This window comes from Cyprinus carpio, chromosome A15 (genome assembly GCF_018340385.1).
Source record: "Cyprinus carpio isolate SPL01 chromosome A15, ASM1834038v1, whole genome shotgun sequence".
NCBI lineage: Eukaryota > Metazoa > Chordata > Actinopteri > Cypriniformes > Cyprinidae > Cyprinus > Cyprinus carpio.
The window spans coordinates 12649264-12661547 of NC_056586.1; the positions used below are offsets into that span (position 1 = coordinate 12649264).

Consider the following 12284-nt stretch of genomic DNA (forward strand, 5'->3'; position numbering starts at 1 on the left):
CAGATAATCAACTTTTTCTTTGATATTTTTTGTCATTATTTGTAATGTTGTGCACAATTGATTTTATTAAAAAAAAGTATTATTTTTATTTTGTAGGGTGTAGGCTACTTTTTTGTTTATTTAATTGAAGTGCACAGATGGCATGAAATATATATATATAATTATCTGCCTTTTTATTTATTTGAAGTGTATTATACAAAGATGGATATTACAGAATGACTTCAGTAGATAGTAAAAAAAAAATTCAAAAAATATATATATATAATTATATGCCTTATTTAGGTAGATTGGTTAGAGATTGAGATTAATGTGTTTCCGTCCAGTAGGTGACGCTAATGACATTTAGTATATTCTTCAGGGTACCCATAAAGTGTACATGTAATATTATATATACATTTTCTAAATTAAAATATCTATCTTTAGTTTACTTTACAAATGTTGCTAGACCATTAAATACAAATGTAACCATTACTACCCTTAAATCTCAAAAAAGACAAACTTATGATCTCTGCTCTCCGCTCTCTCTCTCTCTCTCTCCTCTCTCTGTCCTCTCTTTCTTTCTGATCTGGTGTCTCTTCTCTCTTTCTAATCTCTGTGTGTGTGTGTGTGTGTGTGTCTGTGTAATATGTATGTCTGTAAAAGAAAGAAAACAAATTCCTGATTTTGATTAGATTGAAACAACTTATTTGGACTTAAATGGATGACTGTAAATGCTATTTATTCTGTTTAAAGGCATGCAGCAGATTCCCTTCTGTTCTCCTGACACTCAATACTGTATATACAGTACTTATAATAACACAAACTCTTTGGTTATATATTAACCAAAGTAAGCTACATGATAAGAAAAAGCTAATAAAATATGATTTAAACAGAATAATTTTTTTTTACAAAAGCTGTCACTTGGGTGGTAACTTTTATGCAGTAATATACACTTAAGGTACTAATATGAATCTTTAAGTGACCAATATGAACCCTTTATGTACAAAGGTGTAACTTTTGAAAAGGTACCGCCCAAGTGACAGCTTTTGTACCTTTCTTTCTGAGAGTGAGCCTCCAGTGTTACTTTAAAGCCATTTAGGGGAAACACTAGCAATTCTCAACACTTACATGTGCCAATGTTGTGGTTGTTGCAAGCAGATCTTAAAATAAACAATGCGGTAAGCAAAGGTATAGGCTACATACAACCTCAGAAAAGGGGAAAACCTAATGCTTTGGCCGGAACAAATGACTTTGACTTCATTTCAGTCAAATAAATTAGCTTGTTTGATGTAACAGTAAACATAATTGTTTATAATCAAGAAATTGATTTGCAGTGAATAACTAACTTTTTTGCAATAACTTTGCAAAATATGCAAATTAAGGCAGAGGTTGCATAATATGTTGGATTTGTTATGCAAAGAAACTGTATGCAGCCTAATTAAATGCTTTGTGAGTGAGTTGGACAAGAATTATTTTTGGCAATACTGTACTCACTAGTTTTATAACAGTGGCATGCATATAATAATGTGAGGTGATCTCACATTGACTTTGCTACAGGATGTGGTAACAATGGAAACCTGTTGCTTGAAAGGTAAGTAGCCCAGCGTTTGACTATACAACCTCAGAATACAATGCAAAGGTAAATCTATCTACCCTCAGCCTTTAATGTTATCAGATGCATCACAAATCACATTTTTCACTGTTTGGTCATAGCTGCATCACTAATCTGGCAGTAGGAAAATAATATGTCAGCCACAGGCAGCTAAATGACAAGTACGCAGTGAAATCGCAGCCTCAGGCCACCACATGTAAGAGGCTGTGTGTGTGTGTGTGTTTACAGGAAATAACAGGTGACGGTCATCAGCCTACACATGCTCTGTCTTGATCTTGCAACTTTGACATCTTGAGTGTCATGCATCATGTACATTTCACATCTTTGGATATTTTTTGGTGCTTTGGTGTCTTCAAATGGTAGGGTCAAAATAGCAATATTTATAGTCAATTATAATATAGTTTATTTGATATTGGGGACAAAATAAACATAATTTTGACTATATTATTATTTATAATAGTTTTAATAAAAGAATGCAAAATAATAATATAATATTGCCTCTGTGTTAGCAATTCTGATGTATTTATTACATTGTTGTGTTTAAAGCTAACAAACTACATTTCTTTAACATTATGTATGCAATGTTTGGCGTAAATGAATGAATCATGTATTTTTTTATGCCTGTCAATTTATGCTCTGGACGACTGTAATACAGGATGCATATATGTCACCGTCAACGCCTCTCTGAAATCTGAAGTCTATCTCCCATGTCACTTTGATATAAACCATTACAATGGAACATTGGCAGTGAATTGGAGACGCCATTCCACTATTAAGAGTCTTGTTACGATCATGACTGATGGCAAAATCATCTTTGGTAGTCCTAGTGAAGGACGAGTGAATGTTTTTCCCCTTCTGTCTAAACATGGAAACTTCTCTATCCTCATCCATGATCTGCAGTCTTCAGACATTGGCACCTACATTTGTGAGCTGAACAGTGAATGCTGGAGGGTGAAAATCATTGAACAGTACAGTAAGATCAGGGGTCTTATTGTCATTAGTATATAACTGCACTAGCATGCATTCAAATGTAAATGTACACAATCTATTCAACAAAACATTATTTCATTATTTTATTACCTTTTACATTCTCACAGATTCATGACTTTTTGTGTTTAACAATTATATGGACTAATTCACAGAAATATGCAGTTTAAAACTTAATGTACGTAGTGTGACAACATGCCAAGCAATAACTTCGGAGATGTTCAAAAACACTTTGAAGACATTTTTTTTGTATTTAGTATTTAAGTGCATGTAGAGACATTAATATCTAAGAAATTACAATTGTATATACATGTACATTTTGCAGACACCATGGTTATTAATCAAAACTGTATGATTTTGAAACTGTTACATTATAACTCTAATTTTCTTTGTAGGAATCAGTGAGTCAAACTCCTGGCTCTACTTTGCAGCTGGAGCTGGATTGTTTATTCTCCTTTTTATTGCATTTAGCCTGTTATCAAAATTCTGTGGTGAGCATTGTTTCTTTACACTTTTTAGATAGTATGATTTTAACTGAATTTTTATATTTATTATAGAAAATAAATAAAAATAATAATTTATGTATTTACTCAAATTTATTTATTTATTTCTTTCTTTATTTTTTATTTTTTTGAATTATTTTAATTCTCTTCTCATGGACAGGAAAGTGTGTAGATACATCATCCAAATCGAATCCAGTTAATGGAGTACGGAGTGAAGGTGAGCAGTATAACACACCTGATAAGTGCTTGATGTTCTGTGACATTCTCTGGAGTTTCTTGACATCTATGAAAATCATTTTTAGGTAGTAATTCCCCCGAAGAAACACAGAATACAGAAAGCAGTGAGCATAGAAACAAAAACAAGAGGGGTAAGAAACATCTCTTAAATGCTTTTCTTACAAGCATATGGTCTTGAAAAACATACAAGATACACTTAAAAATCAATGCATGTCATTGCACTTCATACAAAATATTAATCCAAGGCTGCTTGGAATATTTGAGAGAGAGAGATTAAAAGTTAGAAAATGTGTTTTAACAATAAGAACCATATATGCATATTGTTTTCTTGGGTGAAAAAAAATGCATTTATTTGATCAAAATACAGTAAAAACAGTAATATTGTAAAATATTTATAATAATAATATTATTACTTATTTTATAATATTTTAAATTTAATTTATTCATGGCAAAGCTGTATTTTCATTAGCCATTATTCCAGTATTTAGTGTCAGTGTAAGATTAAAAAATAACAAAAAGATAGAATTGACTACTTTTATTTTCATAAAATGTATCAAACGTGGCAATAAAGACATTCATATAATTACACAAGTTGTTTTGTTATTATTATTTTTTTTTTCAAATAAATGCTGAATAAAATTTTTTTTTAAGTACATTTATTCATTTAGCAGACGCTTTTATCCAAAGCGACTTACAAATGAGGAACACAACAAGCATTTCATCATAAAGAGGAAAAATAAACACAAGAAGTGTTTGTAATTCAGAGTTTTTTTTTGAGACATCGATTAGAATAGTACATGCTAGAACAGGGAGGGACTAAAGTCAATCATGTCAATATATGATACATTGTTCCTGGTTTCATATGCACTTTGCATTCCATTTTGGAATTTCAACAGACCAAAATCAAACCAAATTTTTTCTGGTCAAAGAATATATGATGTTATGATGTGGTATTTTTGATTAGATTACATCAGAATAAACATTATATTTGTCTGTTGATCTTATTTCTGAAGGTGTGAGGAGGGGCCCTACAACTGTTTATGGTATGAATGATGTATTTTGACTATTTTCACTGTGTGAACATAACATTAATGTATTATTTTTCTATGATTTTTGGTATTTTTGTAAATTTATTTATTTTATTTATTTTATATGTAGTAAATGATATAAATGATAGTTATGATGTTTATGCTGTGCAGCATGCTCAAAGAGGTGAATCATCTTTTTTTTTTTTTTTTTTGATTTATTATATTAGCTACTTTACATGATAAATGATGCAAATCTAATTTTGAAAAAACAGCCTTTAGAGCCGTTCCCGAGCCAACAAGAAGTCATCCTTCGGATGCAAAACCATACTACGGTAAGACAATATTTGTGCTCGAAAAAAAAAAACAGATTAACTGCATGTGCTAAGAATGAAACTAATTCGAACATCTGTTTGAAATTTTTCAGTCAACCAGGCGGAGCTCTTCATTCCAGTAAATGCTGGCAAAAAACGGAAAAAACTAAAACGTGATTACTTTTCATTGTTCTGAATTAAACGTCATTTATTTTGCATATAAATGAAGGTTTATTAAGGCACTTTTTTATATCAATTACTGTAGCTACTGTAGTGTAATTATATGGTTTTCTTTCATTTCTCTGACAGAAAATGTGTATAAAAATCCAATATATGGAGACTGAAGTGAGACAGTGACAGCAGAATAATACATGTTTCAATCAGCATAACAAAATTGTTCATTATAAACAGTTCAATATCTCAATAAATTCTGATGTTTAATGATTCATGTGAAGAATTCATTTCATTAAAAAAAATCTGTTTGTAAAGTGACATGCACAAAACATTAAATGGAAAATAAATGCTTCAGAATTATTATTATCCTTCTGCCTCCTTTGTTTTGCATATTACAAACAGCAGTTTATACATTTTAATATTTTAGTTGGTCAGGTCTTTCAGTTCGTCTCAAGTTGACATGTAGTTTTCAGAAATTAGCAAGTACATTGTTTGACATTTTGATCTGGAGGTCACTCGTTTTCTGAACATAATTAGTCATAAAATTATCTCTTTTAAATCAAAATTATTTTAACTCCTCCAAATCTGGTAATTAGCATTTGTTTACAGGAAGTAGCCTACTATCTGGTTATGAAGGGCTGTATATTTGAATTAATTTTATACTTTACTGTATGTATTTTGAACATATATAATGTGATGCATTCCAACCAGAATACACATTTTTACCAGAGACTGTATTAAAACGTTTTTTACGCAACAGCTGCTACCATTGAAAACCGCAGGAGTCACGTGTCATCCAGTGCTGCAGGTGGCGCTAACGTGTTTTCGCGAGCTGTGCGTAAGAAGAGACGAGGGTTTCAATGCTAACGTAAACCAACCGGGAACTTGTAAACATGATGATATAAAGTCTTCTGCGACAGGTAACGTGTGATTATGACTTATTAATATTCTGCCGAGCTTTAAGAGATCGCAAGAGGCGAAAAATACAGTTGAGCAACGTTAGGAAGTGATAAACGGCACACGAACGGTCATAGACATGTCAAAATCAGAGAAGAGCAGAGAAACAGAGCACAGTGAATCAAGAAAGCTGCCTATTTATCAGCACAAAGACAAACTCGTTCAGGCAGTGAAGGAAAACACCTTCTTGATCGTAACGGGTGAGACTGGCAGCGGAAAGACCACTCAGCTGCCTCAGTACTTGTTTAAAGCAGGTATGTATGAACGTGACCACTAATGAACAGCAGCTGACAGACATGATCATTTCCTGTGTGTCGGATCTATTCCTCTTCTGCAGCATGTCTCTCTGTGTCTGTGTGTTTTTCTTCAGGTCTTTGCAGGGATGGTAGGATTGGTGTGACTCAGCCCAGGAGGGTCGCAGCCATCACTGTTGCCCAGAGGGTGTCCCATGAGATGGGGGTCCGGCTGGGTGAGGAGGTGGGATACCAGGTGCGCTTCGATGACTGCTCGACAAAGGTACGAGACTCTTATTTAACACGTCAACGTTTGTATCTGCACTCTCAAACTTACACTCTTTGTGCATTTTAGCCACTTTCAAAATTATGCATTTATTTTTTTTATTTATTATGCATTCATTTTTAACGTCTTTTGCATTTTTCTCATATCAGGACACTATGATTAAATACATGACAGATGGCTGTTTGCTGAGGGAGATTCTTGCAGACCCCAGTTTATCACAGTACAGCATTGTGGTCCTGGATGAAGCGCATGAGAGGAGCCTGAATACAGTATGTGGACTATATATTTGCAATCTGTGGTTTTACTTGGGAAATTAGTTACATTTTTTTTTTGTGTTATAATATTTTTTCATTTTTTTTATTTTTTTTTTTTATAACAAAAAAGAAATGAATTGGTTGGTTGTTTTTTTGTTGTTTTTGTTTGTGATGTTAATTGTTTGTCCAATGTATTTAAAATAATACTATGGTATTAACATAAACAATATCCAAAAACACCTAGGTGATACTGTGGTATTTTATTTAATATTATATTTTATTTGTATGCAGATATTTCACTAAATCTTTAATATAAATGTTTGTTTTGCAGGATGTTTTGCTTGGGTTACTCAAGAAAACTCTGTCAAAAAGGTCCCGTGGTCGTAAACCCCCCTTCAAAGTGGTTGTGATGTCAGCAACATTAGAAACAGAAAAGCTCAGCTCTTTTTATGAGAACTGTCCTGTGTTCACGATCCCTGGGCGTACGTATCCGGTCAAGGAGAAATTCTGTAATCTTATTGGCCCAAAAGACAAAGATAGTTCTGTCTATGTCAAAGAGGTGTGTTGGGACACTATATATTATTACAAACTTAACTTAATTACAAATAGTCTGTTTGCAGGGAAACATGTTTGAAAGCTCTAAGAGTGTTCACAGACTGTGAATGTGTTCTGTTTGTTATCCATAGGTGGTGAAGGTGACTTTAGATGTGCACACAAATGAAGCAGCCGGGGATATTTTGGTCTTCCTGACTGGTAAGTTCAGCGGAGTACACCATTGTTCAAATGTTTGGGGTCAGCAAGAAATTTGTATTTTTATTCAGCACAGGCATATTATATGAACAAATGTGACAGTAAAGACATGTATAATGTTACAAAATGTTTCAGTTTTACAGTAGCTTGCAGATTTTTTTTAGTGGTAAAAAATATGTATTTTTATTTCCAATATTCCTCTTTAGTTTTTAGCTCTGTGCTTGTGTTTTAAACAGGGCAGTCTGAAATCGAGAAAGCCTGTGATCTGCTCTTTGACAAGGCTGAGATCTTAGACTACCGTTACGATGTCCATGACCGAACTGTTGAAGGGCTTCTTATCCTGCCTTTATATGGGTCCATGCCAACAGGTCAGCCTGTCTTTAGATTTGTCTTAAAAGCCGTAACAGAGTGAAATCAGAGTGATCAATACATGTTTTGTGATTTAAATTTTTTTTTTTTTTTTTTTTTTTTTTTTTTTTTTTTACAGATCAGCAAAGGCAGATATTCCAGCCTGCACCAAAAGGTGTGAGAAAGTGTGTGGTAGCGACGAATATTGCTGCAACTTCACTCACAATTGATGGAATTAGGTAGAAACAAGTTGTACTATATTAAACAAGCATCAATTCCTCAATAAGTAAAACAGCAGATATCAAAAATTATGTAGTTATGCTCAGAGGAACTCTTGTTGTGTAACTTTTTTTTTTTTTTTGTATTGTAGATATATCGTTGACAGTGGATTTGTGAAACAACTGAATCACAACTCAAATGTTGGTTTGGATATTTTGGAAGTGGTACCTATATCAAAGTGAGTGACCTGTGAAAATCTATTATTTATTTATTATTTTTTTTATTAATATTATTAAATGATTTTTTTCTGACATATTTTTACATATTTTTTATATATATATTTGTCACACACACACACACACACACACAAAAAAAAAAAAAAAAAAAAAAAATATATATATATATATATATATATATATATATATATATATATATATATATATATATATATATTATTTTTTATTTGATTTTATTTTAATTTATTTTTTTTGTTTTGGTAATACATTTTATATACAGTATTCATTGAATTGTTTTATTCATATTTTTTTTATTATATGTTGCCATGAATATTGTGGTCAAAATGAGTGTTTTATGCTACTTTAGTGAGGAAGTAACTAATTTATCCAAACAATAGAAAACAATTCCATTTGTTTTGACTTTTATTCTATTTTAATAAAGGTTGTGATGATGTTTCCACACAGGAGCGAGGCTCAGCAGAGAGCAGGCAGGGCTGGACGAACCTCTGCGGGAAAATGCTTCAGGATTTACAGTAAAGACTTCTGGGACACATGCATGCCTGAGTACACCATTCCAGAGATTCAGAGGACCAGTCTAACATCTGTCATTCTCACACTGAAATGTCTCGGTATCCATGATGTGATTAGGTATTGCCAGTCTGCATTATTTTTGGATTGTTTAATCGGTTTGTTTGTTATTTATTTTTGTTTGAATTTTTTTTTTTTATTTTTTATTTATTTAGATTTCCTTACCTGGACTGTAGGGAACGGTTTATCCTGACCGCTCTGAAACAGCTGTATCAGTATGATGCTATTGACAGGTGAGTGATATGCGTTCCACAAGCCGCTGCCTGTTATGTAAGAAAACAGCTGAGAATACTGTAGAGTACTGCCAGCTGCATTTTTCCAGAAGCCCATCTTGCCCCAGATACTGCTGATATTCACAGTACATCAATAATGGCACATATTGTTCACTGCTTCAGTTCTGTAATCTTAATTAAAGTGCTAATATTGTCTTTTTGTTGCAGGAGGGGTGATGTGACCAGGTTGGGGAGGTTGATGGTGGAGTTTCCTCTTCCTCCTAATCTTACTCGTGCTTTGCTCAAAGCTGCCGCTCTCGGGTGTGAAGACGTAATGCTGCCTGTGGCTGCCATGCTCTCAGTAGAGAACATCTTCATTCGACCAGGTAATCATTTCTGTTTGTTGTCAGACATGTCTATCACTTAAAGTCAGCATGAAATAAATATTAGTGTTTCATTTTGACATTTTTTGACCTCCTGTAATATCAGAACTATATCTTTTGTTGAAATGAGAGAGTTCTCCCTGGTGTTGTATGCAGGACTTCTCCATTCATTTAGTCCTCTTAAGCCTTCTACACACTGCTTGATTTTATAAGAGCATTACAAATCACACTGTGCGACATGGATCTAATAAACTTAGATACAACATGCATGCGGACAATAATGACACATAGTGACTCGTAGGCTATGATGCAAGTTACCATTGAAGAATAAAACCTCAACAACATGCGTGAGCAGCAAACAAAAAGAGCATGACGAATTAAAATGTCAGAAAATGATTCGTAGCCTATCTTTGGTTACAAGAGCGCGACACTGGCCATCTTTGAACCTCTCTCACTGTACAACATAGGACCACCGTTTAGGAGCCACGATCACAGAAATCACCACGATTGTTTCACAATGCCAATCTTTTGAATGGGACAGCCGGAAATCATGCAGTGTGTAGAAGGCTGATGAACACAGCCAAGTCTCTGCCCTGAATTCTTCTTCTTTTACGACAGTCTGTTACACTTGATGTGCCACAATACAAAAAAAAAGAAATTGTTGCTACTTCTGTTTCATTGCAACTTTACGGTAGTTACTCCATGTCACATAATCGGTGTTAACTGAGCACATCCTGTTACAAATTATATAAAAAAAATCCTGTTAATGTAATGGTAAAAATTAAAAGATTCTGTTAAATTTATAGTACAAACTAAAATTATAGTAACTCACATGAGAAAAAAACGAAGTTAAAAACATTAGAGATGCACTGATAATAAAATTCTTAAATTCTTTTTACATTATGACCTGAAAACTGATAAATGGCCCATTGTAAAATATAAGTAAATGAGAAATAAAAGACAAACCTATAATTGTTATAAACAAAATTGTCCATTACAACATTATAATGTATAGTTTATATGCAGATTTTCACTATAAGTTATATGGTAACTCATACTTTTTTATACAATATTAATATTTTAACAATATTTTACAGTAAAATTAAATGTCCTTTCCCGTTAAAACTAATATATTAGATTAGATAAAATGTTGCTTCTTTTTTTTTTTTTTTTTTTTTTTTTTTTTTTAGGTAAACCAGAAGGACAAAAGGAAGCAGAGATCAGACACAAAGAAATAGCAGCTTGTGCTGGCAGCTCCAATGATTTTCTCCTGCTGCTCTGTGTGTTTGAGAAGTGCAGATCGAGGTAGACCATAAAGACTGACCAAATGACTAAATAAATCCACAGCTCTTTATGGAAATCATGTGAAATGTTGGTATTCATTCTTTCTTTGGTTCTTCTAATAGTGACAATCCATCTGCCTGGTGCAAAGAGCACTGGATCCACTGGCGAGCAGTGAAGTCAGCCTTCAGCGTTGAGACTCAACTGAGAGAGATTCTTCTACGCCTAAAGCAGGTAAGAGTTTCTCTACGTCTGTATTTGCTTTTACTGTTATTAGCTGAATTCGTACAACTTGTTCTTGACTGTTTATGTAGCAGAACGACTTTCCACATGAGACGTTTGAAGGCAGTCGGAGTGAACTGCTGCGGCAGTGCCTTTGCCTGGGATATTTCACCAATGTAGCCAGGAGGTGAGCACCACACTGTTATTGCATTACATAAAATGTATTTATTAAAGCCGGAATTAAAGCTGTTCTGTTTTCCTCAGATCTATTGGGAAATCTTTCTGCACCATGGATGGACATGGGTCCACTGTTCTCATTCACCCCTCATCATGTGTAAGGAATTAAAGCCATGCAAAAGTTCCTCCAAAAATTGAATTACTCACATTCATGTTATTTCTAAGCCTGTATTAATTTTTCTTTGAATGTTTTAACCAAACACCCACTGTAACTTCTTTTATTCAGCTCTTTGGTCAAGAATTGCATCTGGATTGGATCATCTTCCATGACGTGTTGGTCACCTCGCGGGTGTACGTGAGAACAGTTTGTCCCATCCGTTACGAGTGGGTGCAGGACCTGTTGCCGAAGCTGCATGAAATCGATGTCTATGAGCTGAGTAGCGTTGCTAGGGAAGAAGTAACCGATGAAGAGATGGCCCAGTGGGAGAAGAAGGAGGCAGCAAAAAGACAAGCAGGTACGTCTGAAGAGGCTGAGGATTTTGATGTAGTCATATTTTTGTAACACATTTTTTTTGTGTTGAAACAGAAGCCACAGAGGATGCAGCAAAGAAGTTGGAAAAGAGAAACGATGAAAGCTCAATCACAGAGGCTCGTGCTCGATACGGAGCGAAAACAGCATCGGCTACAAAGAAAGGGCACTTGAGAGGATCAAATATTCACCACAGATTCTGCAGCTGCTGAATACAAATACAAAAGACTTTATAATCTCAGATTTCAGAACATAATCTCCTTTTACTGCCACAGCACTGGACCCTGTGGATTTTGAATATGGCTCATGAGTCACAATATGAAATAAACACATTTTATATCTTTTATGTAAATAAACTTTTTTGTTTTTTTATTTTTTGATACTGAGATTTTTTTTTAATTATTATTACATCTGTAAAGTGTGGACAAAACATGACAGATTTTAAAGCAGTCCTGCATCCAGCACATTCAAGGGGAATTTTTGATTCATCCCAATGAAATCTTTGACACAGTTTGATCACTACTAATAAGATTTGCTGAGATTAGTTCAGTGGCCCTTTCTGGGGTTACCAAAAGGAGGTGATGAGTCATCCAGTGTTCACTCAACTGATTTCTTAAAGGGATAATTCACCCAAAAACTGGAACACACCCAGTGTTCACTCAACTGATTTCTTAAAGGGATAAATCACCCAAAAACTCAACTGATTTCTTAAAGGGATAATTCACCCAAAAACTGGAACACACCTAAAACTGGGCCGACAGGTGTGCAGGTGTGCAGC

General features: G+C 34.0%; 2 protein-coding genes and 1 long non-coding RNA gene across 3 annotated transcripts; all 3 read left to right on the top strand.

The window, feature by feature from the left end:
- Positions 1-787: 787 nt before the first annotated feature.
- LOC109083696 lies at positions 788-4381 on the top strand. Its single transcript, XM_042771686.1, has 6 exons — positions 788-1950; positions 2247-2564; positions 2974-3069; positions 3242-3298; positions 3384-3449; positions 4332-4381. The coding sequence occupies exons 1-6, from the start codon at positions 1899-1901 to the stop codon at positions 4379-4381; spliced, it is 639 nt and encodes a 212-aa protein (XP_042627620.1). The 5' UTR covers positions 788-1898.
- Positions 4382-4574: 193 nt separating this feature from the next.
- On the top strand, positions 4575-5101 carry LOC122147856. Its single transcript, XR_006161860.1, has 3 exons — positions 4575-4678; positions 4771-4830; positions 4967-5101. It is a non-coding gene; the product is annotated as an uncharacterized LOC122147856 (long non-coding RNA).
- A 521-nt stretch (positions 5102-5622) lies between these two features.
- LOC109083698 (DEAH (Asp-Glu-Ala-His) box polypeptide 40) lies at positions 5623-11876 on the top strand. Its single transcript, XM_042771061.1, is given in 18 exon segments — positions 5623-6042; positions 6159-6304; positions 6457-6576; positions 6893-7120; positions 7248-7314; positions 7548-7679; positions 7799-7898; positions 8030-8116; positions 8580-8762; positions 8858-8935; positions 9143-9300; positions 10488-10602; positions 10704-10812; positions 10893-10987; positions 11065-11134; positions 11264-11492; positions 11564-11639; positions 11641-11876. Coding segments are annotated over 18 exon segments (2208 nt in total). The 5' UTR covers positions 5623-5867; the 3' UTR covers positions 11681-11876.
- The last annotated feature ends 408 nt before the right edge of the window (positions 11877-12284 follow it).

Coding starts and splice junctions, on each gene's coding strand:
- LOC109083696 (XM_042771686.1), top strand. CDS start 1,899: ATGTACATTTCACATCTTTGGATATTTTTTGGTGCTTTGGTGTCTTCA. Junction 2,565..2,973: donor GAAAATCATTGAACAGTACA/GTAAGATCAGGG, acceptor TTTTCTTTGTAG/GAATCAGTGAGTCAAACTCC. Junction 3,450..4,331: donor TAGAAACAAAAACAAGAGGG/GTAAGAAACATC, acceptor TTATTTCTGAAG/GTGTGAGGAGGGGCCCTACA.